Source organism: Nilaparvata lugens, chromosome 4, assembly GCF_014356525.2.
Source record: "Nilaparvata lugens isolate BPH chromosome 4, ASM1435652v1, whole genome shotgun sequence".
Lineage (NCBI taxonomy): Eukaryota > Metazoa > Arthropoda > Insecta > Hemiptera > Delphacidae > Nilaparvata > Nilaparvata lugens.
Genome location: NC_052507.1, coordinates 13,594,467 through 13,621,992, shown reverse-complemented (window position 1 = coordinate 13,621,992; position 27,526 = coordinate 13,594,467). Strand labels below are relative to the sequence as shown.

General features: G+C 34.9%; 1 protein-coding gene across 14 annotated transcripts in view; it reads right to left on the bottom strand.

Moving 5' to 3' along the window:
- The window catches only part of LOC111044004 (homeobox protein homothorax), a 400,612-nt gene that overhangs the window by 254,860 nt on the left and 118,226 nt on the right, over window positions 1-27,526 (bottom strand). For 7 of the 14 annotated variants that reach the window (XM_039426696.1, XM_039426698.1, XM_039426701.1 and 4 more), the window contains exon 7: window positions 24,293-24,325. The exons of the other annotated variants lie outside the window; for them this stretch is intronic. In XM_039426696.1, the coding sequence (XP_039282630.1) occupies window positions 24,293-24,325 (33 nt within the window). The remainder of the gene's footprint in view (window positions 1-24,292; window positions 24,326-27,526) is intronic. 14 annotated transcript variants of the gene reach the window in all.

The window sequence follows — 27,526 nt, the reverse complement described above, 5'->3', positions numbered from 1 at the left end:
GTAAAGAAAAAACAGGCTATTGCCCAAAATCTCTTCTATTTCCTAATTTTGTCCTAAAATTTTACACAAATTGTCTAGGTTATGCCCATTTCAATTTATAAACCAAATCATCAATCTCAATATATACAAATCAGGATAAAACAGTTTCAAATTTAGGTAGATTGATAATAAAACTTTCGTAATAACATGAAACAAACTTCAAATTCTATAAAAACACTTGAATTTTGAGCTCGAAAATATCATAATATAAATATAAATTGATGACAGAAAATTTGCAAGCTAGTTCTAGAAGCAAACATAATAGCACAAATTACTTTCATGATAATCAAGAGAGGCCAATAACAATATTTCACAAATTATTCCTAGGACTCAATTATGTATTTTAGAAAAAAATGCAGAAAAATTCTAGAAACCTACACAGTGGATCAAAAATCAATTCCCATGAGGTTATTTAACGCGATGGGTAGTGACTGAATTTTGGGCCAGCCTGTAGGATACATTGTGAAGAAAGGGTGTCTGAGCTGCATAATATATTCCGACTAAAATTTGGGAACCTGAAATGTCGGTGAATGGACAAGTTGCTAATGAATTCGTTACGAAGGTTGACTGGGAGATATTTTCGAGCATTGTCATCACTCCACTAGTGTCGATCAATCGTGAGTCGACCTTCGTTATCGAGAGGAGAGTTAACGAACATCGGGACGATTCGCCCCCAACTGAAAAAAACAACTCAGAACATTTTGGGCGGACAGTAAACGTCAAGTCATGCATGTTTATTGACCCTCAAGTTCTCTATCCGTTCTGCTGCTGCTGCATCTTAGCTAATTATCCGATCTCTTTTGACGAGCAGGCAAATCGCTCCGAATTCTTTTCATTTTTTGTTGGCCTTGTAGTTTGTGGCTTTGAAGGGATGATTAGAAACAAGAGTTGTTGGAATTTAGAAGTCGAAGAAGAAGTTGTAGGGGTGGGTCCAGGTGGACCGTGGACCGGAAGCCTCCAGGGGCTGCTAGTGCCACTTCCTTCACACATGGCCCAACATCACATAATGAATGCAATACATGCATGCTCACTGGCTCACTAGCTCTCACTCCAAGACACTCTCACTCCAAGGCTGCTACAACAGACATAGTCATGCCAACCTACCCCTCACCATAGCACAATACTCATTTAGAAATACAAATCAACATTCAAAACAACAATACTGTTTCCAGAGATTTACTTATTATTCATCATGACTTCTAGAATATTACAACTTATGACTCTATGACATTATGACTCTAATAACTTAGCTGATGGTTTAAAATAGAACTGTAGTCAAACTTTTTGGAGAAACTGACCCTTAAGGCTGTACAAAGGCTGAAAATAAACTTTCTACTCGTGATATTTTTCATAGTTTTTGATTTGTATATCATCAAGCTATCAAAATGAAAAAGTTTTATCAAGAACAAATTTTTTTTCTGATCATTACTTTTTGAGATATGAGCGCCTAAGGTTTAAATTTTTGGGACAGAACATTTCAAATTCGGTAAGAGATAAATCCATGAGATTTAGACGATAGATTCTTCATGGTATTGTTGACAAGTTAAACAATTTTTTTCGAAAATATCAATTTTTGAGAGAGTTGTTCAATTTACTAAAAGTAACGTTTAGTTGAGTTATTTTTGGTAAATTGAATAACTTTTTCAAAAATTGATATTTTTAGAAAATTTTCGTTTTACTAGATCAACAATACCATGAAGAATACATCCTCTAAATCTCATGGATTTATATCTTACCGAATTTGAAATGTTCTGTACGAAAAATTCAAACTTCAGGCGCTCATATCTCAAAAATTAATGATCAGAAAAAAATGTTTTCCTGAGAAAACTTTTCCATTTTGATAGCTTGATGATATACAAATCGAAAAATATCACGAGTAGACTTTTAGCCTTTGCACAGCCGAAAACTAACATCTCCCTAAAAAATGTTAAACAGCATAAAATTGTCACATTTATTTTTGAATAATTACAAAAATTGATCACTCAAAAATAGAATCAATTATAGAGATAAATTTTAATTATATTTTTGATAGATATGAATTTTCAAAGGCTATTTTGGAGACAGGAACAGGCAATCATGCCTATACTGTGGAAGTCAGAAGAAGAAGCAAGAAGATGAAAAAATGGATTTGTTTTGTTTTACACTTTGAAGTAATAAAACACCTCAAATTAGTACGAAAACGCATCTTCACTGTATTTTACAAAATTCTTCGCAAAGAACCCAGGTTCTCATATCTCAATACCTTTTTTATACCCTCCAATAATCTTCTCCTTCTTGTGGACTATGAGTAAGATTTTATTTTAGAGAAACCTCATGTCACATAACAATCTTGGCTACTCGCGTGCACAATGGTTGTTTTCTTTAATAACTTGTGCAATGTAAATAAGGACAAATATTTTCTTACAGTTAATAGGCATGAAACTCCCACAACACACAAATCAACGTGTAGTTTCTAGTGGGCTCCCTTCTATTTTGATAGACTCTTCATACTGTATACCCTCCTTATGGTCTAATGTGTTCTTTGGAGGGTACTCAGTCAAACTGCAAGAAAATAACTGAGAAATAGGTTTTAGGTAGAGCATTTTTCAGCAAGCTGGTACAGGGCACGGCAACACCGCTGTTAACACAGACTATAATTGATAAGAGCTTAAGAACCTTCTCTAGCTAACGAACTAAGCTCATGCACATTTCGAATTTCCCTGTTGGCCTTATACTATTACGGCTCCCCCGATCTACCGGGGCAAGCAGCTAAATTAGCATAAGAACGGAAACCACGCTGATAGAGAGCCCCCATACTTTGCTACGCGTGGACAGGTGTGATAAGGCTCCTGAACTTCTCATTGCTTGCAGGCATATTTCCGCAAGGCATACTGCACCTCCACATCGACAATTAAAAACATTTAGATTGTGCATTTTAGTGCGTGTGTTGGTTCAGTTTCAACTGCAGAATTGTACTTGAAAAGGTCAAGGTCTCTGGATTCAGTCAATTAACCTCTCTGTAAGATTTGCAATGAATAATGAACAGTATTAGTACAGCAAGAGATATATCCAAGGGTTGAAGGTCATTATTATAGTAATAACTTGAGTGTTCCAGTACTTAGATGAAAGACTAACTTGAGTATATTTATAAGTAACATTTCAAGTTTTGTTTCTGGTTTTTCTTTAGTGAGTGATGAAAATTTATAGTGAGTAGCAGTATTATGTTTTACTATTGACGTCATAACAAACTCTACTTGTTCTTCTACTTTATAGACCAAGAACAGGAGGTAAATAGGTTTTCTATTGCTTGGAGCAGAGTAATAAAATAACCAAATCATGATGGATTTGATTTCCAAGACTCAATGGAACAGGATATCACCTTTAGGTAAAGTTAAGTATTTATTTACAATGCAAATAACACTAATGTAATAACATTGAAAGATAAAATAATAAGGTAGTCCTTGTGCTATTTTTCTTCCAAATTTATAGATGACAAAGTCCAAGATAAGGTTAGAATTTCACGTGTACAATTTTTATAAAATTTTGGTCCAAAATAAACATTAAAACTATCAAAATAAACAGTATAATATCAAACACTCATTTATTTTAAATTGGCTCGTCTGCTTCTTAGATTATTTATTTGTTGTAGATTATCTTTATTGAATAGACTTGGAACGTTGTCAAAAATTCACTTTAATTATATAAAAATTAAAAATTAATATTTTACAGGAGCATGCTTTCGTGTGTGCTCACACATCATCAGCTGTAAGTTACAGTAAAGTTACAGCTGTAAGTTACAATAGATTATCTTGTTGTCGACCTATTAGACTATTGTTTGAAATATATCTTGCATTTAACGTTTTTTTGATTGACTCCATTTGGACATGAGGGGTTCAACAAGTTTAATGAATCCTATACATGCTACAACTCCTCCTGATATGTACCAGAGTAAAAGGACATTGCATGCCTAGATTTGCACATCGTATCGATTTACATAGTGAAGGGCTTTGAAAGGGTTTGCAAGTATTGTTGAAATTTTAGATTTGCAACTGAATAGGAAGAGGGTTGTCGTACTACAGTGATAGTCGGCCATCCGGGCAGGTCGTGACGAGTGTTACCATCGGACCGTGACGAGTGGTTTTGGGACCCATTTTGTTGTTGGCCCGCCAGATGTCTCCAAAAAACAGCTACCCCATCAAGCAACGTCAACTTTTTCGGATTCCCTCGGCGACCGATTCGTTCCACATGTGACCATTCATCGAAACTATGCCAACAAATTCACACGGAGTTTAGGCACGAACTTATAGGGCTGATAGTTGGGTGAACATGATTTTTTGATGTTGGAACCAAAAAGATTACTCAATTTGTTATTGATTTTATTCACCTAAGGTGTGAGTTGAAACTACGATTCTTGATCAAAATTATAAAATATTTCAATTATGATGTGCCCCACAATCCATTCCGAATGTAAGAACATTTTATAAAAATTGTACACGTGAAATTCTAACCTTATCTTGGACTTTGTCACCTATAAATTTGGAAGAAAAATAGCACAAGGACTACCTTATTATTTTATCTTTCTATGTTATTACATTAGTGTTATTTGCATTGTAAATAAATAAATAAATGAAGAACACCATTTGTATAACACCCTTTCATGCAGAACGAGTTTTTTCTTTATTTTAGATACTTGTCTAGAAATGAAATCCTCATATTCTCGTCATATTTCCTACTGTATCAATTTTATCTCAATATCATTGGTTTGAGTTGGAACTATGATTCCTGACGAAAATTAAATTTAAAAAAGTTCAATTATGTGTCCCACAATCCAATCAGAATGGAAGAACATCATTTCTATAGCACCGTTTCATGCAGTACGAGTTTTTCTTTATTCTAGATATCTGTATAGAAATGTAAGCCTCATATGCTCGTCATATATTTCCTCCTTGATCAATTTTATCTCAATATCATTGGTTTCGTATTCTAGATATTTGTATAGAAATGTAAGCCTCAGAATCTCGTCATATTGGAATGAACATAACCTATGTATAATATTTGGACAATTAAAAACTAAATTAGGGAATTGTAGAAGTTTTGAGCAATAGCGTGTTTTTTCTTTTCCGATCCTTGTATTGTTTTTGCTAACCTAATAAATGAATAAATATTTCCTCTTCAATCAATTCTAGATGTTATAGATTGTATTCATTCACAAGATATTTAGTAGGTTGCAAATAAACCTTGAATCACTTATTTCGAGTTGCGATAATCAATATTCATAGGAGTAGATGAGGTATAATAATACTGTTATAATCTTTTCATGATTCGTATCGTTGATTAGTGGAGGAAAACCAGCGACCACTTGACTACAAATCGACCACATATACATTTGTATCACGTGGTCGCTAAGGAAAACTGATTCTGTATTACACTATATCAAGTACAAAGAATGGGAAATCACATCTACTTTATAATATATAAAAAGACACAGACCGTTTCATGATGTGTTGTTCTAAAAATAACAGCTTGTAATTTGAGATGTAAAACCATGAATGCGTATAGCTTTGAAGGCAGGAAAGAGATGAAATTTTAAAGGAAGGTAGAGTGATAAAACTTGGATGCCACTTTAAAAGCTGTAAAACACAGAACGTTTTTGTCGTCTGCGTGAAAAGTTTGTCCTGCGTAAAAGTGATTGTTGAGACGGAAGAAAGTGAAAAAAGTGAAATGGAATAAACTAGGTGGAGAAAGAAAGGGCATGCAGGGGTTGTAAAAGTTGTTGTGGTGAGGGAAGGTATGATTTTGAGTGAATGTTGAAGAGAGAGATACTGATTGAGAGGACGATAAAAGGATTCAAGGGTGAGCGCGAAGCCAGGGGGGCAGATAATAGAGGGTGGTCGCGTAAAACAAGAACAAACTGGTATGGGAGCAGAGTCGTAGGGAGGGGGTATAATAGTGTCAAATAAGGGGTGAAACTTTGTTTCTTTTGTGCCACTATCCATGAACTGAAAAGAGCAGGACGCTCTGTCAACTGTCACTGTCACTCCCATGCTTCATGCAACGACCGATTTTACGAGTTGCCTTCTATATGCACATGCAATTCGCATCTGGCTGATCAAACAAACGTTTAAACTACACCATTGCCAGCGTCAACCAAAGTTCGCCTTCCATAACTGGATTATTCTCAAATAGTACATGAGATGAAACCACCGTTGTGGCTTGTAATTGTTGCAGCTTGTAATATTTATTTTTCGTTACAGTGAAATGAATAAAATTGAAATTGAAAATATACACTGAAAGTAGAACTGATAAAATTTTACAGGGAGGTACTAAATTTCATTGTACTATGTTACTTGTGATTGGAATTAGATGCCATTTGATGGAATCAAACATGTCAGTTGGATTCTAACATAAATTTCAACCGTGATCACATTTTTGGTAATGTAATACTGATTTCCAAGTAGCCTGGTCTTGTTTAGTCGTATGGTAAGAGTGGAATTATAATATATTCTATTGTTCATTCCTATGAAGAGAAATATAATATGCATGATGCATATTCATTCATCAAATATAAATATCAAATATAAATTGCTGTAATTGAAATCAAGAGTAAGATAGTGAGATATCATTTAGATACAGAACATGATTTACTAGCTTTTAATGTTACATTAGAAAGTTTTGCAAAATTTCTAGTTCATACGGAGTTTTTAAATTCTAAAACAGAGATTCAACCAGGAATCTTGAAAAATAAATTTTGTAAAATTGGTAGAGCACATCAAAATTCCATTTGAAACGTTCATAGGATCACATCTACGGCCTGTAATTTCATATGACATCAAGCAAATCATATTCTTTAAAAGTAAAATTCTTATTTTTATTGTTATAATTATTTTCTGGGTGGGATGAAACTTTTTGATTTGAACAGAACAAGGGTCAACATAGCTGTAGTTCAGAAAAATGAGATGAGGTTGTTTATAAGCGGTGGCGCCAGGTTTAATCAGGTTTGTGTGTATTCTTTTCATTTTGCAGGGGATGCCTGTTGTTGATGCGCGTGCGTGTACCGTGGTCTCCCGCGGATTGTGCGAGTGTGTGCAAGAGTGAGCAGAGTAAAAAGAGCTGGGAGATTACTGCGAGGTGTAATGCAGGTTGCCGGTTGGTCTGTGGGACCCCCTTTGCCTGTGGGTCTGTGAGACCCCCTGTGCTTGTTTATCCAAGAGCGGCGTGCCCCGCTGCGTGCTAAAGCGGTCCATTGTACCGGACCAGGCTCCAACAGACCTATTCGGAACAATCAGGGGATCCCTTGAATCAGCACCCTAGCCAGTTCCACGAATAACCCCAACCGACACCTTTCCGATCCTCTTATTTTAGTTAAAAAGCTTTCCACAATTCCAGGGATGTCTCTATCCATTCAATAATTATCCTAAGAAAAAAAATCTCTTGCAGTTTTTTGTAGTCTTCTCCCATAAACTTAGAAGATGCTATGAATATTCGTAAGTTAAGTTTTAATTCGAGTTTTACTCGAAAATTTGTTAATAGAGACCTGATTATGTTGTTGAGAGACCAATACTAGACTTTTATTAATATACAGTTTATTTTTCCTTTCCGATCCTCTTATTTTCGTTAAAAAGCTTTCCACAATTCCAAGGACGTCTCTATTCATTCAACAATTATCCTAAGAAAAATCTCCTGCAGGTTTTTTGTAGTCCCATAAACTTAGGAGTTAGCTATAAATACTCGTAAGTTTAGTTTTAATTCGAGTTTTACTCGAAAATATGTTAATAGAGACTGATTTTTTTTCAAATCAAAAATTATTTTGATTGTCAAGAGACCAATACTGGACTTTCATCAATATACAGTTTATTTTTTTAATATACAATTAGTGGAATTGTGAGTGAATATAACATTAGACATATAGTAAAATAAGTGATAAGCTATAGTATCTATAAGTTATAAGCTACCTTTCAAAGAGAAGATAGAGCTATCATATTTGGAAATCTTTATGAAGCTATGGTGGGGTATAGTGGACTGGTGCGGCACAATAATTCCGATCTGAAACTAGATTATTGTTCATAGACAGTGGAATGTTTTACATTATATTTTGAGCTTTATCAACTGAAAAATAACTATTGACAAATAAGAATTTGCTCTACCACTACCTATCTGATAATTTAATTAAATAATCAACTTATTGAAGTATTCGGTAATGTTCATAATTTGAAATATACAAATATATATCGAATATAATGCCAATATTGCATTGCCAATGATAAGCAATAATGAGCGACTTCAGTGCCCACTGAACAAAAATTCAATAATAATTATCAATGAATTCAACTTACTATTGATTGGTTTCTACTTGTGATCATATCTCGAAAACTCACCTGGAACAGAAAAACATTCAAATTAGCCGAATTAGCATTACATCATACAATAATTACTACATCAAATTTGAAAAGTCTTTATAAAATAACTTCAGAAAGTGATATTCTAGCAAATTATAAACAAAATTTCGCGAAAATGCAATAGTATTTAGATTCTAGCTTTATTTATTATTCACAATCAACTTAAGTACTGAAAATAATCCAAAACTTGGAGGACAAATGAGGGTTTCAAAGAAAATATCCACTTAATAGAGAATAAAATTATATGAAAATGAAGAAATCAAGGTATCCTGTTATCAACTTAATTTTATTTCTCTATGGAGATAAAATACTCACTTTAAAATGACATTATACGGAGGAAAATTTTGTGAGGAATTGGATAAAGTAGGAAAAAGGTCCTTTAATTTTCTTCTTTCACATAATTACGTGTACCCCTCACCAAGAAACTGAATTTTTAAGAATAACATTATTTATCTACAGCATCCCTAAATTTGTTGATGATATAAGCAAAGACGTGACATGTTAGCGGTGGAGTGTGGTATTGTGTCAGTGTTGGTATGCTGGGCGCTGACCTCAGAAAGGTATTAGGTAAGGACGGCGAACTGCATTGTGGTCCTCGATAAGGTGTAATCCATCATAGTTGTTCCGGACATGTCAAGGTCGAAGACATCTTCAACACGTGAACACAGACAGCCTCTTGTCTGCATCTCTCTTTTATTGTTGCTGATATCGCTCCTGTCACCTGTTGTCATTCTTATTATTTCTCACAGGATAAATGAGAGGGTTCCACAAATTTATATATATTTTTTTTTTGCTGAGGGTGATGCTCAAATTAGCTCTAGGCTTGTGGGAGGGTGGTGATATTGCCATTGAGCTTGCAAGATTTTGGAGGAAATATGGTTTAGCTGCTTGCTATTAGTGAAACCGTTTCAGGCCATATTTTTGTGACGAAATAATTTAAAAGGGTACTCATATTCATATTTTCATTTATTTTTGTTCTTACTCTGTCATGTAACCCATGTTGAAGGTGCACATTCAAATTATATTGAACATGATAGTGTTTACAAAATGATAAAAAGTTCTAAGAATAGCCTACTCGAATTATTCTTCTTAAACTATATTGTAGTATTATGTAGAGTTATCAACTATGGAGTTATAAACGTAGATATGTTTATAGCTGTTTAACAAGTTTATTAGACTGTTTGTTTCAAACTGTTTAAACCTATTATTATGAACACAGATAAACATAGAATAACATCATCAGAATAAAGTATGTATTAATAATTTTACATTTTTAAAATAGATTGGAATATCACTCCATTAATTCAAAATAATATTTATATCATAGCTATATTCATCATAATTTATTCTAATATTTAGAATGTTCAATCATTGGTTTCATAGTCAATTTGACGGTGTGGCTATCAACAATTATGTTCATTAAAGCAAAACATTCATCAACTCAAAGGATGGTGTTTGATATGAATAACGTATTATAAACAACATTCTTAGGGCCTTCCATGAAGTGCAGCATTCATATTTGTACTGAATTCTTAGAATATTTTTCATCTTACTGTATGATTCATGTAGGAGTGCTACAGCCAAGCCCCATAATAAATTATACGACTCAAAACAAACATCTTGATATCAATGCATTTGATAAGATGCAGTACTATTTATTTATTTATTTGTGGATACAATCACATGAATCATATAAATATGATTGGGAAGGAACAACAGGCTTTGCTTGGCCCAGAACTATTCCCAAATTTTGATAAATTAATAACATGTCTGAAGAAATAGGTTAGGTTGAAAGTTCAAGTTAAATTTTCTTCTAATATATTTTTCTAATAACTTTTTTCTAATATAAGCTAGAAATTTTGAGTTTGGAAGAGTTAAAACACCAAATTATATAAATTATATCAGTGTAGTATAATGTTTCTATTCATTTTACAATTTACAAAGACTACAGGAAAATAATTAGGGAAAAAGGCCTGCTACCACTTATCTACAGTGGAATTTTGTGTAGAAACATCATTTGTTGGGGAGAAGTAGACCTACCAAGCGTTGCTATTATTGGTTTACTTCAGGGAACAAACACTCTCGCTCGTCATGCCATCCCTTTCTCTCGATTACATACACATAACTCTTTCTCTGTCTGAGTATGCATCACGGCGATCGACTGGAGAGAAGATGCCTATCGCAAGAGTAATCACGTTAAAACATTAGCACTGCAACGAAGTAGTACAATGGTGGGGTGACAGAGCGTTGGAGGGGTGGTAACACAATTATATGCATTAGGCTGTCAAAGTTGATTCGAGTCAAATGGAATATGTGCGTGCTAGAGTGGGTGGTTGGTGCGGGGGGGGGTGTTCACATCAACCCCCGGATTGCTAGGGGAGGGGACCGGCTTTTGACGAATTGGTAGGCGGTGGTCAGGACATTTATCACTTAGCAAAATTTCATTCCCTCGGTATTGCATCGGTGCCTTCCCAACCCTCAGAATCCTTCAAGTATTCCTGTGTGTTCACTTGCGGAAGAGATTGCATTGTATCAGTATGAGCCGCATACCACAGTCATAGTCGTAGTCGACCCTCGGTTGTGGGGAGCGACAAATAGATTAGTTGAGTGCAATTCCTACTTTATCTCTTTCTTTCTAAATCGCTCCTTGTTGACTCCCAATTCTGGCCAAAGTGCAAGCGATTCTTTGCATTGCAGAGGGGGAATATGATATGAGATATCTGCTAGCACAGGCAGAATCAGAAATGATCGTCTTCTACACTCAAACTACGAATATCACTTATCTCATGAATCAATACTACAGTATAAACTTCTATTGTATGATATGGCACATTTCATGTAATACATGAAACAATCATACAAAATAATAATATTAACAGTCACTAATATTGACAATTTCTACTTTTTTTCTTCAAGATTTATAGGATATTTCTCAATAGGAAGACTTCTATTTTTCAATTATGAAATTGGGCTATTGAATTAATTTGATTTTTGTTAATTGACCGAGCGAAGTGAGGTCTAATATTAAAGTCGACGGTTTGGCATTTCTCTTAATGTTTAAATGTTTATATGTTGCGCATTTACGGCGAAACGCGGTAATAGATTTTCATGAAATTTGACAGGGATGTTCCTTTTTTAATTGCGCGTCGACGTATATACAGGGTTTTTGGAAATTTTGCATTTCAAGGATAATATAAAAGGAGAAAGGAGCATCCTTGATACACCAATATTGGAGTAAGAATCAGACTATAGAATTATTCATCATAAATCAGCTGACAAGTGATTACACAGATGTGTGGAAACGCCAGTCTATTGTAGTATTTCCATAAGCTCTATAGTTTCAATCAGGTACTTGTATCTGAGAATACTGCGTGAGGTCTACTCTTAACCGAACTACTATTTGAATTTAACGAATATCAATTTGGATAACAGTATTTAGGAACTGGACATTTAGAAAGATATATCAATCCAATCACAAAATATTCATAGAAGAAATAAAGAGTGGTGTTCCTTGTGGATTGATTGATTCACTGCCTTTATTGAAAACTTTGCTGCCTTGTAGAGGAAGATTATAGAATAAAAAATTATTAAAATTTGCAAAATATAATCTGAAATTTGAGAATACATTTTTAGAGACTAACTAAGTGATTCATTAAATTTTCGAATGACTATAGTACTACACTCTAATAGCCCAGACAGTTGAAGAATTGTATCATTCATTCCCATGAAGTAGCATTATTATTGGTTAATGTGATTCAAAATATAGCGGATCATATCGTGTACAAAATTGTTCCATGAATGGGCTACAACCAATTTCCTGATTTATTACCATGAAGATACTCTTTCCATTCACGTGAAAACAATGAAATAGGAACAACTGTATCTGAAAGAGCCCATGGTCATCCGTTGTAAGAATCCTCTGATGTGAATCGTAATTTTATTGTTTAATGCAGAAAAATCGAAAACATTGTTGCGAGATGTTTCCGAGCTCGTTCGTATGGGAATTGCAGTCATGCTCAGCTGCGGAAAATACATGAAATACGTAAAATTTGGTCACGTGATGAGATGAGCACACGCAGCATGTCGTGATGAGCAGAACAACTGAATTGGAAGAGAAAGCAACATCTCTCATAGTTTGGATTGGTCCTTCGTGGTCAGAGACAATATTATTGGTTGAGTTGCTGTGTATATCTCCATGAATTGCACGTAACAGCGTAGTACATCTTCATCGAAGTAGCCGAAAGCCGAGAATAAGATTTTTGAAGATAAAACGACAGGTGTTGTTGATTTGAACATAGTTTGGATTGGTCCTTCGTGGTCAGAGACAATATTATTGGTTGAGTTGTGTAGGCTATTATCTCCTTGGATGCATGGATTGCACGTAACAGCGAAGTACATCTTCATCGAAGTAGCCGAAAGCCGAGAATATGATTTTTGAAGATAAAACCACAAGTGTTGTTGATTTGACATCAGATCAAAGTAGGCCTACTATACTCTGAAGAATTTAATTTTTTTTTCTCTTAAACACTGAATTATATTAGATATTGCATTCTTTCAACTACAATAAATTTGATTCAACTAGACTACAGACAATCTGCTACCAGATTCTAATCCTATTATATTAAGTGAGCAATATCTCACTATATATATATTTTTATATTTGGTTATCTATATATTTTTTATATTTGGCTATTTATATTTATGGTTATCTATTTATGTTCAACGGATCTCGAAAACGGCTCTAACGATTTTGACAGAGTTTGGAACATAGTAAGTTAATGATATAAAAAATCGATTGCACTAGGTCTCATCCTTGGGAAAACTCGCTGAACGACATTAAAAGGATAATTCATCCTTGGCTGAAACAGCAGAGACTTTCGTCGTCTGTGGATAGTAAAAAGTGAGCGAGAGATTGTGTGGAAAATCGAAATATCGCATCCCCGAAATTCATAAGCTGACGTATAGCCAGCTGTAAAATATGAACACGATCATTTTAGAGAATTGTGTTTTGTTTATCAATAAATAAAAATAACGAGTGAAGCTCGGTGCCCCGATATTCATGAATTAATCACGATTGCATAATTTACCAATCTACAAAGTCAATTTCTCATGATATTTTTTGTCTTTTATCGAAACAACATGCTACCAACCACTGAATCTGAGAGAGAAGTTTATTGGAAATTATTTGTGAGTTTTCTATTGACTTGGATTTCACTCAGAAGTGAATTACATAAACAGTGAATGAGAGAACGAGTGATTTCCAACACATGCAGACAATACAATCTCGAAACCACTTCAAAGTATTGCTCAATAAAATTGAGAGGCTGCCTGTTATGATTATCAACGCGGAGTGTAGATTGTGAGGGCTCTGATGAGGAAGCTGAATTACCCCAATAAAACTCTTGTAGCTTCAAAAGCAGGCCATATTATAACAATCGACTACTGTTTGTTTAACACTAAATTAATCACGTCTGTAGATAGGATTCGGAGTAAAATTAACATGAGATTAATCAGCTATGTAGTTGAGGTGGGATTCCGAGAAAAATTATTCATGATTTGGATGAGTAATTTAGAAAGAAATTGTTTCTGATGGAGGATCATGAGTGTAAACGGCAGCCGTTTAAAACGCTATAAATTATTACCAGCAATAAAACGGGTCACATTAATTCGCGAATAAAAAAGTTAGCTCAGATTGAGCACTTGACACGTCAGTTTACACCTTATCTAACGGCCTATTCTCATTTTTATTGAGCACAGTATAAAATTAACAGCTCTCTATAACAACAGCGGTGTGTGTAGTCGAGAGAGAAAAAACGATAACGTATTATCATTATTTGATGTGCACTAGAGCTAATGACGATGCCTCCTGTTTAGCTGCCTATATGGATGGATTGGCAATTGCAGCCAGCCTATATCAAGTGGCTTCAAGTTGTTTTTCAGTTCAGTACATCGTCTTCTCAACTCATAGATAACCAAACGTCCTTCGTTGAACAGATTTTATGAGAAGTGCTACACTTGAGACAACAAGCTTCTCGAAATTTACATTATCATCATTGTTTTGTGATGTTATTGCAACGTTATCATAAAACTCGTTCGAATTTAAACACTTTCGAATCAGGTCACTGTTCTCCATTCCAATAACTGAATTGGCATTGGAAAATATATAGGAGCATCATGAGACTAGAATCACAGATAGTAATTTACATATATCTAGTGAGCTGGGAGCATGCTTCTATTTCTCAAAATTCTAAACTATCAAAATGTTTGAGTCAATGTAAGAGGAATAGAGTGTCTGTAGATGAGAGGAAATAGAGAGAGAGAGTTATTTGGGTAGAGTAACAGAAAGAGAGAGATAGGATTCGATTTCCTTATTTATGTATGTTACAATATTTACTGGCTTATACACTAATTTACATTAAATGACGATAATGCTAGTTATTCAACGAATTTCACAAAGTATAAATTGATCAATGAGAATAAATATAGAAATGCAATTGGAATAACGATAATATAATAATGTGATGTAACTTCGTAAATCGGCGGTGTTTTAACAAATAATTGTCGCTTCTTTTAGAAGGATATAAAATATCCTTCCAATTAACACACGACCGGGTTAGAGAGAGAGAGACAGGCCGTGACATGATGAAAGACATTACATAATAAAATAGCATATTTATTAATATCATGTCATCAACTCTATTTGTTTCATTGCTAGGTGTCCTGCGTGCAATTATCGCCAAAGAATTCAATAAGAATATTGAGAAAAAATAAAATAATTATTTTCAACATCAATAAGGGATTGAATAAAGAGTGTATAAAAGATTTTAAACATTGTGATTCACAATAAATTATAGTGGTTTGGAAGAGTTAATCATGGGAAAAGATCCATGAAATTATGTATATGATAATTAAAATAGGTGGAATTTTTAAAGTTGATGAAAACAAGGTACAAAAACGTACACGATTTCAAGCAGGGTTATCAACTGAGAATTGTTCCACTTGATGTCAAGTTGGTTCAAGTTATTTATAAAAAAAGAATAATAGTACTCTTTAAAATTAATAAAAGAAGAATACAAATTGTAACGTAACTACTAGTTTCGGTGATCACACCATCGTCAGGTTATAAATATAAATTTAGAAAAAAATGTATTTATTGAAATTTATTTTTATAACCTGACGATGATGTGATCACCGAGACAAGTAGTTACGTTACAATTTGTATTCTTCTTTTATTAATTTCTTTTATTAATTTTAAAGGGTACTAAAATTTTATTTTATAAATACAAGAAAGTAGCCCTGAATTCATACATTTTAAAAAATATGGTTCAAGTTAATGTATTGGTTCAGCACATTGTCAACCATTTATTTCAAAATTCTGTATGATGAACAAGAATGACTTCAGTAGAGTTTCAAAATAGACCAGATTTGCATCAAGGTTGCCCAGGGCCTCCTGAAGAGCTTCAACAAAGAACCTTTCCAACGATTCTAGAACACCACAAGAAACAATTTCGAAAAGACAGAATTCTTTTTTCTGGCATTTTGTGTTCTATGGGACTATAGTGGAATTTGTAGTCGGTGGGAACTGGACGAGGGGTGGGAGGTTGCAACTCAATATAACTTTAGAGCGGCTGTAGAACATAAATCAATAGACACATAAAATTGGGGTTCTGTCGAGAAGTTCAAAACGCCCAACGTTTTTGTTGTCGATTCGTCTTCAGCAGAGACTTCACCCAGGCTTCATCACTCACATTTCTACGTTTTTGTTTAAATGACCACACAAACCTTTCTAGCTGAAAGTTTTGATCTATCTTGGAAACCCACTGAAAACTTATTGTAAAAACTCAGGAAGATTAACCATTCCTATCACCGACGAATCACCAATTATAATTATGATTGAATTTCATATTGTCGCATGCATATTATCTCTATATTTCTTTATAATAATTAGTATAGTAAAATTACTATATTTTATAATAATAATATAAGATTCATTGATTGATTGATACCTATTCAGAGAGTGAATACTCAAAAATAAAATTGCTTGAGATAAATGTATGGCAACGATATATTAAACTTTAGCTTCAAATAAATATGCTGAACAATAGAATATTATAGAATGAGAACTAATTCATATTATTAAAATCGCTGATTCACTAAAAATTAAGAGACACTAATTTCTGTTGTTATACGATTATTAATCCTTGGTAAACTGAAAGCTTCAACTTTGAGCAGCACAATACATCGTAGGCCTATGAGAGATTGGCTATGAGGTATTGATTGATGAAGGTATTGAAGGTTGAGCTCTTCTGTCATTGGCCGAGACTAGACACGCCCAAGTACTCCAAACATGGTCATGCCTAGTCTCGGCCAATCACAGTCGAGCTCAACAGCTAATTGGTCAACAGCTAATGTCCAATCGTAGTGCTTCTCAAAGTAGATTGTCAGTTACTCAGAATTAGTGAACATGAGTGAACATACACTTTACACTTACAGAATTACTATAAACTCTGCTACTCAAGCTTCGAGCTTTAAGTTCACTAGAGATTGATAATGGTGTAACAACAGAAACAAGTGTTTCAAATTGATTTGATAGATTAGTGGCTTTGACAATATATCGTTTTCATTTTTTATGGTGCTACATAACACAGAAAGACAATAAGACAATAGAATACCATTGAAGTGTAATTGAAATGTTGAATAATTCTGGAAATATAAATTATTTCATCATCAATATAATTATTGTACAGTCAGACCTATAGTAAGTAGTTTTTTCAGCATCTGGCCAAAGTTACCTGTAGGCATTCTAGAAGACTGTGTGAACTGAAAATAGTGAACTAGGAAATTCTGGATATTTACACTTCTTATCACACAGTAGCACCTTCCAGCTTATCAGGTCATGCTTTGATAACGTCAGGAAAACGTATTTTCAACAGGTTTAAGGTTTTATGGTGCACAAACACACAACCAAATCCCACGTCTTCCTACAAAATGCTTGTTTTCTAGTAGACACATACAGAGTATACTACTGTACACTAAACTAGTACTGTACTGAGCTTGTAATATTAGGTTATAAAAAAACATATACAATTATTATGTTCTTCATAATATAATATTTAAATTTGTATGTAAATATTTTATTATATATATATTCAAGTGTCCCCACACAGGGTAGCCTAAAGGGAACACAATAGAAATTAGGAAACAATATTGTATTTGTTTTTTGGAATGCATTTGATTGTTTAATTATTTTTTTTAAAGAATTTGATTGATTATAAAGATTATTAAAACCTAAGGTCATTTTCATTCTTCAGATGAAGATTATGCTTGGTGCAGGATATTTGAATGATATTCATATTTTATTGATAGTTGAATAAATATAGTATATTCTATGAAATAATCTATATTATATTCGATGATTTTCCATCTGTACTATATTTCAAACTAAGGATGTATCCTTTATGTTCAGAAATTGGAACAATTGAATAGATTCATTACACATGGAAAATACCCTTCTGGAGGAAAATAAGTGGTGATATATTATCCTAAAATGGATCTCAAGATACATATAATTCTCCATTAATCCTAATTCGCTGAAACTTGTTTTCAAACTGGCCACCGTTTGCCGTTTTTTGTCCTTTGACATTATCTATGATCAGCTTGAGTACATCATAGCTTGAGATTTATTGATACTACAACTGCTTCCAAGAATAATATCTGGACTGGTTGAGTGAATTTACAATTGCCAGAAAAAAGGTTAATCGAGTTTCTAAATGAACGACGTGTAAAAAATATTTAGCCAACATGGATTCTCGCAGATTCGTACAACGAGCAGCTCGCAGGTGAAAAACAATAAACTGCTCTATAAGAGGAAGCAAGACACAATAAAGGAAATAAAATTCTTATAAACACCCAGTAAAACGCGAGCAACTGGCCCGGCTACAAGTATTCGCTATTTTATTGTCGGCGTTGAACTTCTGCTAAATAACGTCATTAAATCTGAAACGGCTCGAAAAGACTCAGCCACTAAGTTTATGACTCTCAACGATTTATTCTCTTGATAAAAACTGCCAACGACGTCGCTGCGTCTCAAAACATCGATTGACATTTTTCCAACTGATACATGCATTCAGCCTCCCGAGCACGTTCACTCATATGTTCTTGTACATATGTAACCTGTATTCTTTGCATTCGCAGTTGGCCCAAATCTTCGAGATTCGATATTAAAAAGTGAGTTTCATTCCATCAATTCGTCATTATCATCAATGATTGACTGTAAAGTCATCAAAATTGACTAAAAATTTTAGTTTTTTCAAAGTTTGGAGTTTTCCAATTATTTGTAATTGATTTAATTCAATTTAGAAGTATTTTTTTCATTCAAAATGATTTTTGTTTGTATGGATTGTAAATTGAGTGTGTAATTGAAGAATTTTGAAGTGACTCTTATAACCTCTAGCTACATTTGGACTGTTGTATAAATTAGAATTGGAACCGTTTTGGGCGCAAGTTAGCCTGTGGTACTTTTCTGTAAGTTGTATAATAATTCTCAATGATTCAATAAATAAATAAATAAAGAAAATTCGAAAAAGATAAAAATAACATTTGAATGTAGTGAGATGTTGTTTTCTGTTATCATTGTCTATGATGACATTACAAATTTTTGAGATATAAGATTTCTAAAATGTTACACTTCAGATTGATTTCCACGGACTTCTGCTCCAACATTTAGTATTTTTTTCTCCAATCCATTACTGAGTTGAAAACAAAAATTCTCCCCTCAAAAATAATATAGAAACAAATGCCGATCACAAAAATGTTATACACTCCTAATCCTAAGCTTGGAATGGTTCATTATACGTTTGATTTGCTGGAGTGAATCAATATTAGAGTTATGGTAACTCAATAACTTGAGGTAGATGATAAAATGGATAACACAAATACTACCAAGGAATGTATTGTAGATACATTTGATACTATAGTACTACAGATAACAAACTGCTCTGAAGACAGCGAAATTTATACACTGATAAGAATTGGAGGCGGTGAGATACTCAGATCTTACCGACCAATGTTATTGACTCAGGTGGAATTGATCCAATTCAAATCATTCACAAACATTATATACAAGAACCACTGTTTTGGTAGAAGGTTGAAACATTTGTGAAAGTATAGTTAAACAGGCTTTATAGATTCAGAACTGGAATTGAAATCCTTGTTTACAAACAGTACACTGCTTGATATTATGCTGTTGAAATGTCCTTGGAAGACCTTGCTAGAAACAGACCTGGAGACAACAGGGCGGTCCCTGTGGTTAACCGAGTACAGCACTCTATAATTGCGCCATTCACTCTCACACCTTTCTCATTATTTAGCATAATAATAAGGACAAAATTGAACCACCCCACAAACGATCGGGAATTATGATCATTGTTGGATCTGGAGCGAAGGGATTTATGTAACGCGCATATGGGTCGTGATATGGACAATAGTGCTTGGCACTGGCACAGCATGTCTGCCACATGGATGCTGTGCTTTGTGTGCGCATGCGCCGACAATTGGCTGCTGATTAGAGTCGACCTAACCTCACTTCCACAACCCGAGGAGACAAAGGAGTCTGGTCGCGTGTTGGTTCCTGTGGTGGGAAAAATCTGAATAGGGATGATGATTATTTTCCTACCCCTACCACAATCACCAACACCCCCAGCCCAACCCAAATCTAGCTGTCCATTACCAATCACTAACACTCATTCTCTGTCTCATCCAGACATTATTCCAAATACATCTCTCTTCATCTGCCTATCAAACCATTTCCATCGCTTTCGATTGACTCCCCTCCCACTCACTCAATGTTTATTGAAATAAATATGATGATTCTATCCTCCTCTGTTTCTTTTTCAATCACAATCCTAGATTTCCCAGCCCTTTTTTAACAATAATTATCTTATCAATAACATGGTTTTCTTCTCTGAACTTTAAATCAATCGATCTTTATCTGTTTCAGTTTTTTAGGTCTTCACCGCAGTCAATAGACAGGGAAATTGTCAAACTGTTTCAGTATTGATTAATACTTATTCACTTTTGGAATTGTTATTATTTATTCACTCCTTCAATGAGAATCCCACTTCTCAATAATGATACTTTGTTTAAAGAAAAATGAAATTATACTTATTTGAATATCAGAAAATTCATTTTGATTCTTATTACTGGATGGAGGTTTTTTGTGAATGAAAACCTTTTCAATAATGATACTTTGTTTAAAGAAAAATGAAATTATACTCATTTGAATATCAGAAAATTCATTTTGATTCTTATTACTGGATGGAGGTTTTTTGTGAATACTGTATAATTGAGAATTTCATATTAACATGATTATATTCAAGGTTCAGGCTCTTCCCTGTTTCGACTTACAACAGTATTATTATACTAATCCACTACAATACACTATTTCTAAAATTCGAGTGCAGAAAATGTTTGGCTATCCCATATATTTTATATTTATTGTCATTTTTTCTGAGGTCTACCTATATCTCTTTTTCCTATGGGGTGGTAATTTGGAAATCCCAATTAATGAAAGAAGAAAAAGAAGAAGAAGAAGAAGAACATGATTATATTTATATTCTCCCGTGTATCCCTCATTCATCAGATCTCTTCATTCATCTACAATTCATAATCTTTTAGAAATTTGCACTCTCCATTTCTCCGTGACTCTGATTCTTTCCAAGTTCCACTCATTTCCTCTCCCCAAATTCATTCTCTCTCTCACCCCATCTCTTATTCTCTCTTTCCCTATTGGAGGCCCCACGTGTTGGTACGTCTGCAATGTTTGTTGGCTTTACGCTCTGTGTTTTCAACAATTATTATTATCCATTCATTGTATGATCACTGGCACACGAAGGGGAGTTTTCCTAGTTCGGGGGACTTCTGGCCTCTGCCCGCAAAGAACTCTCACAACTAAGAGAGAGAGGAAATGAACGATGACAGGAGGCGAAATGAGTCTGTCTCTTTCTAATACGCCTGACGCTGACGGACGACGCGTGTCGCGTGTAATCACATGTCTAACCCAAACAACAAACCCTCCTTGCAAGTACAAATAGAAATGGCTGCAAAATAAGCCCTGACGGCGTTCTCAACACCGCGAGTCACAGCTGCTTGCTTCATTGCTTAACCATGGTTTTCTCTCTTTCTTCTACTTCATCACACTCATTTCCTCCTCTCTCTTTTTCCTTCTCCACTTTACCAACACCCATTTCTCACTCACTCTCTCTCCTGCTTCAGCACACTCACTTCCTCGTCTCTCTTTTTCCTCCTACACTCAGCAATGCCTCCCAGAACGTCCTTCAATCAGTTTTCTGTACCAAAATTAACGTAGACAAAACACCCTCCTTCAATTCTCTTGCTTCTCTGAAATTGGGAAGAAGCAGTTCAACTTTGCTGCATATAGCTACTGTACTGGTGGAAGCTATTTTTGAACCGAATTTCAACAATGATGGAGAAGAAATACTCCTATAGTTGTCCAGCTACAGCACTTTCAGTATGGTTATCTGTATCCATTTAGACCTTGAATATTGAAAACAATATCATGATTGATAAGAATACTACATTGAATAATAGGTGATGCAGTACCTTCAATATGTTAACTGTAGCCTATTCATGTACATCATGAATCTTGTAAATGATATCCCGATTTAAAAGGATACTACAATAAATCATAGGCTTCATAGGATCATATTACAGACTACAGTACAATAAAATTGTCTATTGTTTATATTTAGTTTTTCTAGTGTTATTGTCTTGTAAAATTGATGTTTTACCGTTGAAAGTTGAATGAATAAATAGAAAAATATTGTTAATATTGATAGTTTGACAAATATTGGTAACAAGTTTCCTATCACCAATCACATTAGACATGAGAAGATCCTCTACATGATCATGAATGCTAACATGATCACGCCTGGTTTACAAGCTCTTACCCTCATCAAGTTTTATTCACCGATTGGGGCTTGTAAGTAGATTTATACAAGGCTACAAGTTTATCCAGCTATAATGAGGGTGAGCCTTCCATTGTTGTAATGAAAACAAGAAATTCAAAAGTGATGTGAAATCTGGTCAATCGTATTTCAACTGGAAACAAGTCGATAAGTTAGTATTGTTGTGCTTCAACACGATAAGGATCTATTGGTGGGCTGAGGCTGTGCTGATCGAATGCGACTTAATTAGGCAGTTGAAAAGGAGAGAGAGAGTGAGATTGAATGAGACAGAGTTGGAGAGAGGGAGAGTGTGTGAGAGAGAGAGTATGCTCTACAAAGGGGTTTGGCCCGGATGAGTCGCCGGCCGAACGACGAATGAAGGAGTTTTGTTCGCGGGGTTTGTATGCGCGTACGTTAATGAAAACGTTGAAGGCTTTCTGGTGACGCGCTTCGGGGTTGATCCGAGGCGGGGGTTTGATGAAAGGGAAATGGAAATTCGAAAAAGGGGTCGGACCAAAGGCTAGTGCTGGCAGGTGAGACGGGCGCAGACAAAAACCAGGAAATGCCAAATCGCGGGTGGATGATGATGTTGATGATGATTGGGATAAAGCCTGTGTGCAATTGGCAGGGCAGGCTGTTCTTTTCTGACTCGTCAGTCGACACATAGCATACGTTGCGTTGCGTTGTTTGTTGTCAGCGTTCGTTCAGTTCAGTTGAGAGCAACGCAACAGAAAAGGGTTGTTGGACTAGATTATTTGTTTACCGGGGCAACAGCAGGGGTGCCACAACAAAGCGCAACCTATCAGCTCTGCGGCTTCGATAAAAATCACTTTAAATCAATCCCTGTGGTCTGTGACGTCAATCACGCATGTGATGTCCTACATCAAATATTGCACGTTCCTATAAGATAAGTTACTAGTTTCTAGTTCCCTCGTACGTCCCTAGTTCCTAGTATAAGTTACAATTTCATAGTTATTTCGTACGTTCCGCATTCCTAGTATTTTACTAATTCCTCTTACGTTCTCAGTTCTACGTTCCAAGTCCCTCATACGTTTGTAGTTCCTACAAACGTAGTACTTATTTCTAGTACGTTCCCCTTTAATTTTTATACTACTGTACGTAGATGTACAATACAAGGATAATACTCGATACCAAAAAAACACCACTGAGTATCCTTTCATGAGATAACAGTAACAAAGGATGCTGTTAAGGCCTATCAAAGCTAAAATCGATTATTTATTAATGAGTAAGAACTTAAAATATCTTAATTTCTTCATCAATTTCAATAGGTAGATTACTCATACAACGTGTTATGTACCATTATATTGGTAGCGTCCAACATTTTATGCTTCTTTTATAACTCTCTTTACTTGAATATTGCTTCTTCAAAATACATTATGAAGAAGAAGGAATTGAAAACCGGTACAGAATCCAGTTCCTTTCAACATTGACTGATAACTCCTCCGCTTATGTGCTATTTGCTAGTTATTTATTAATTGCTTAGATGAATCTGAAATGACATTGGAAATTCATAGGTTGAACACTGACAAATCTATCATGCATACATGCCGAATAAAATTTTTGGAAAAAATCACATTGATCATTATCAATGAGAAAGCAGTTCATGACGAACAAAATAAAACCATATAGAAGCAAAACTAAATTTCCCAAAAGTGAAGATTCTGAAAATTGAATAAAATGAATTTTCGAGCAATTCAAATAGTTTTTTTTATAACATGTGCATTCCAAACCAAAATGAACGTACATCTCGAAAAATTTACGGAACATAAAGAAACTTAAAACATCGACGAGTAGTCACTAGTCAGTTCTTGAATGAAAAAATAAATGAATTTTAATGAACGGAATAAATGGGAAAATCTATAAGCATTCATTAATTTGAGTCTCAAGACTTACTAATTTAGTCATTTCCTCTCTGCTACTGCTGATCTGCAATAACATCAAAACACTCCATAACTAAGTGCGTCACAATATTCAGCAAATATCAGCAAAGACACATAACAATGTGAATTGGTACCTTTGGTCTTCACACACTGGTACCATCATTATTCATTCATAAGAAGTATGATAATAGAACAACCAATCCATCGCTGATGAGGCCAAGTCTCAAGATCTAAAATCTAAGATTCTAGTGCAGGTCAAGAGTGTAATATCTCTACTTTCGCTAAAAAAATCGCTAGACTCTGGTATGATCTTTTGAGAGGTTCAGATGAAGATGACGATTCTTTCATCAAATAATTGACTGCTACATTGTCGGTGTTTAAGCGACAAAATAGTGTGTTACCTTCAGATACTCCTCATTGTTTCAGGAAGTATTTAATAATTTCTTTATTCATCTATTTCATTATCCATGACGAACTGCAAGTAATAACCAGTTTTTGAACTATTTTTAACGACACTACAGTCTAATATCCTTGAATATTAGTACAAGTTTCAATAACTAATATTCAAAGATATTAAACTGTAGGGTCATTATAAAATATTTCAAAAACGGATAATTTTTGTATAGTAGCCCTCATCGAATTTCCATCTAGCTGTTTACCCTGTTGTTAATATTTGCATTAGCAGAAGTCTTAGGGGTGGACGAATTTGGTTAGATGTGCTTTTGACCGACTCATCGGTTCATCGATTTCGCGTCTTAATATTTGCATTAGCAGAAGTCTTAGGGGTGATTTACAGAATTTAATTGGGATTTTCGTTCAAAAATGAATTAAATATTTAATTTCAATTATTGATAACAGGTATTTTCCCAATTCCATTACAGTTGGAATATTTCATGGAATGGAAAATCGACTGATTCCTACATTCACATACGGAAACAATTTAGATCGTGAGAGCAAGGCTGGAAGCTGGAATGAGGAGGTCTGATTAAAGAGACACCTTGACTCCTCATTTCTTCAGCTATCTATCCGGAGCGTAGCGAGATGCCAGCCACGGTGACGAAGAAGGGGGGTTGATGAAGGACTTGAGGGTAGGTTTTGTAGATTAGATTCAAATTGGAATGGAAACGTGGATTGTCAGTCGGAGACAATCGGAAGCGTTATCTTCTCCTTCCTTCCTCGACGCGTCTCCGAGAGGCTAGATAATTAAATTTGTCGTACTGATTTATCCTGGCAGTCACCTACCTTCCCGCCTAGCTCTGCTCCAAGTCTTCCCCCACCAAGCTCGATTTAAATCTGAAGCAACGTCGCCGGAATACCAACCAGAACTCGAGACACAAGTACCTACACTTTCTCAAGTCTCTCACACCATCACCTTACTGCATTATCTCAAGTTCTCACCCCCGCTCTCCTTGCAATTATGCTCAAATTTCAATGGAAAAGGCTCAAAGTCCCCCGCTGTCCTTGCAATTATGCTCAAATTTCAATGGAAAAGGCTCAAAGTGTCTCAATGTTTTGTAAAGTTGTGTGACATTCCAAATGGAAAATTGATCTTTCCAGTAAAATTGTAAAGAATTTAGCAATGAATTGATCAATTATTGTAGACCGAAAAAACCAAATGGAGAATTGATCTTTCCAGTAAAATTGAATGAATTTACCAACAGCAATGAATTGATCAATATAAATTGTTGACCAAAAAGGTATTGATACTCCTACATCGTTGTCGTATACATATTGCTTTTACTATCAGGTCATGAATCGTAGAGGCGAACGGCAAAGTGCATCAGACAGACGTATGCAGATGAAAAAGAAATTAAACATGCAGACAGACGGACTTCTCAGACTCAGACGTCTGTGTGCGTTGGAACATTCAAACACCAGGGGAGGTATTATTTTCTTCGTGTGTCTACTACATACGTCTGTCTTTTTGCTGTGTATGTGGATTGTTTTGAAAAATTGAACTGTTGGTAACCTATATAATATGCTAGCCGTTTTCCTGCTTGTTGTCAATCATTCAAAACAAGTTGCGACTTACTATCTATCTCAAGCTGGAATGTGGTGTCACGAATACTTGCATCGCTAACTGGCTGACGATCAGTGGAGCCGTCGAATTTGGTTAGATGTGCTTTTGACCGACTCATCGGTTCATCGATTTCGCGTGACTGCGATGCGAGCTTCAAACCGCATCGTGTGACAGGCGCAACCAGTTATTATGCATGCGTTTTTTACGGGCGGTAACGCTGATGCGACAAGAAATGTGTAAAAAGATGTGCCGCTCTTTCCCGCGCCTCACTTCATATATTAAAACGACGCAGTTTCATCGTTGAAAGGCAATTTCTTGTCATCTCAGGAGAGAAAGGCATCGTTCCTTTATTATTCATTGCTCGCCTCATTCGCAGTTCGCCTTCGACCTCCCTAAGACGATTTTCCATGCGTCATAAAGGCAATTACGTTACCCCTCACCGGGAAGAAGTCACATTTTTAAACAAGCAATCTATTTCCTCTCCTTTTCCATCCAATTTTTTCCGGCCGTATTCACCTTCACGTTTTTTCCTCCTCTACTTTGCACCCTTCGACGTGAAAAACGCCGTTCCCGATAATAATAAGAATGATACCGGCCTTATTCCCACTTTGCAATAAATCTACCCTCAGCTGGAGCCGCGCGACCTCTAAATTTCAAGTAACCTTCACACCACTCAAACGGCTGTACTCTGTCAAGACAGATTGGTTTGTAGTGAGAGAAGCTCCTGGTTTCACAATGGAATATTCAATTATTTTATTTCTTGAGGTGACAAGATCTTGCACTACTCAAATATATTATTCTATGATGAATGCACGATGGAAACTTATCCAGTTTACCATTTTTCTCTACTATGAAATTTTTATTTTCGTTGATTTTAAGAATAATGTTTCAAAATTAAACTCCATTAATGAGTAATCTTGAAAACTGTCAACAACATTCCTGTCTATTCCTTCAAATAATAAATAGATAAAGTAATTAATGTGTATCTCCCAAAAAAAACTAAAACTACTATATCAATTACAGAAAATATTAGTTAGTTTTTACATATAATAGTTAGTTTCAGAAATTTCTTATAACGTGTTTTCTATATATTTAGTATTGGTTAATTTTTTTTCTGATTGATTTCCACATGGATACAGGTTGGAAGCCTAGTGAGATCGGACTCCCCAGTGAGATCGGACTCCCCAAATTATTTTAGTATTTATTTTAGCATTATCAAGTATTTTA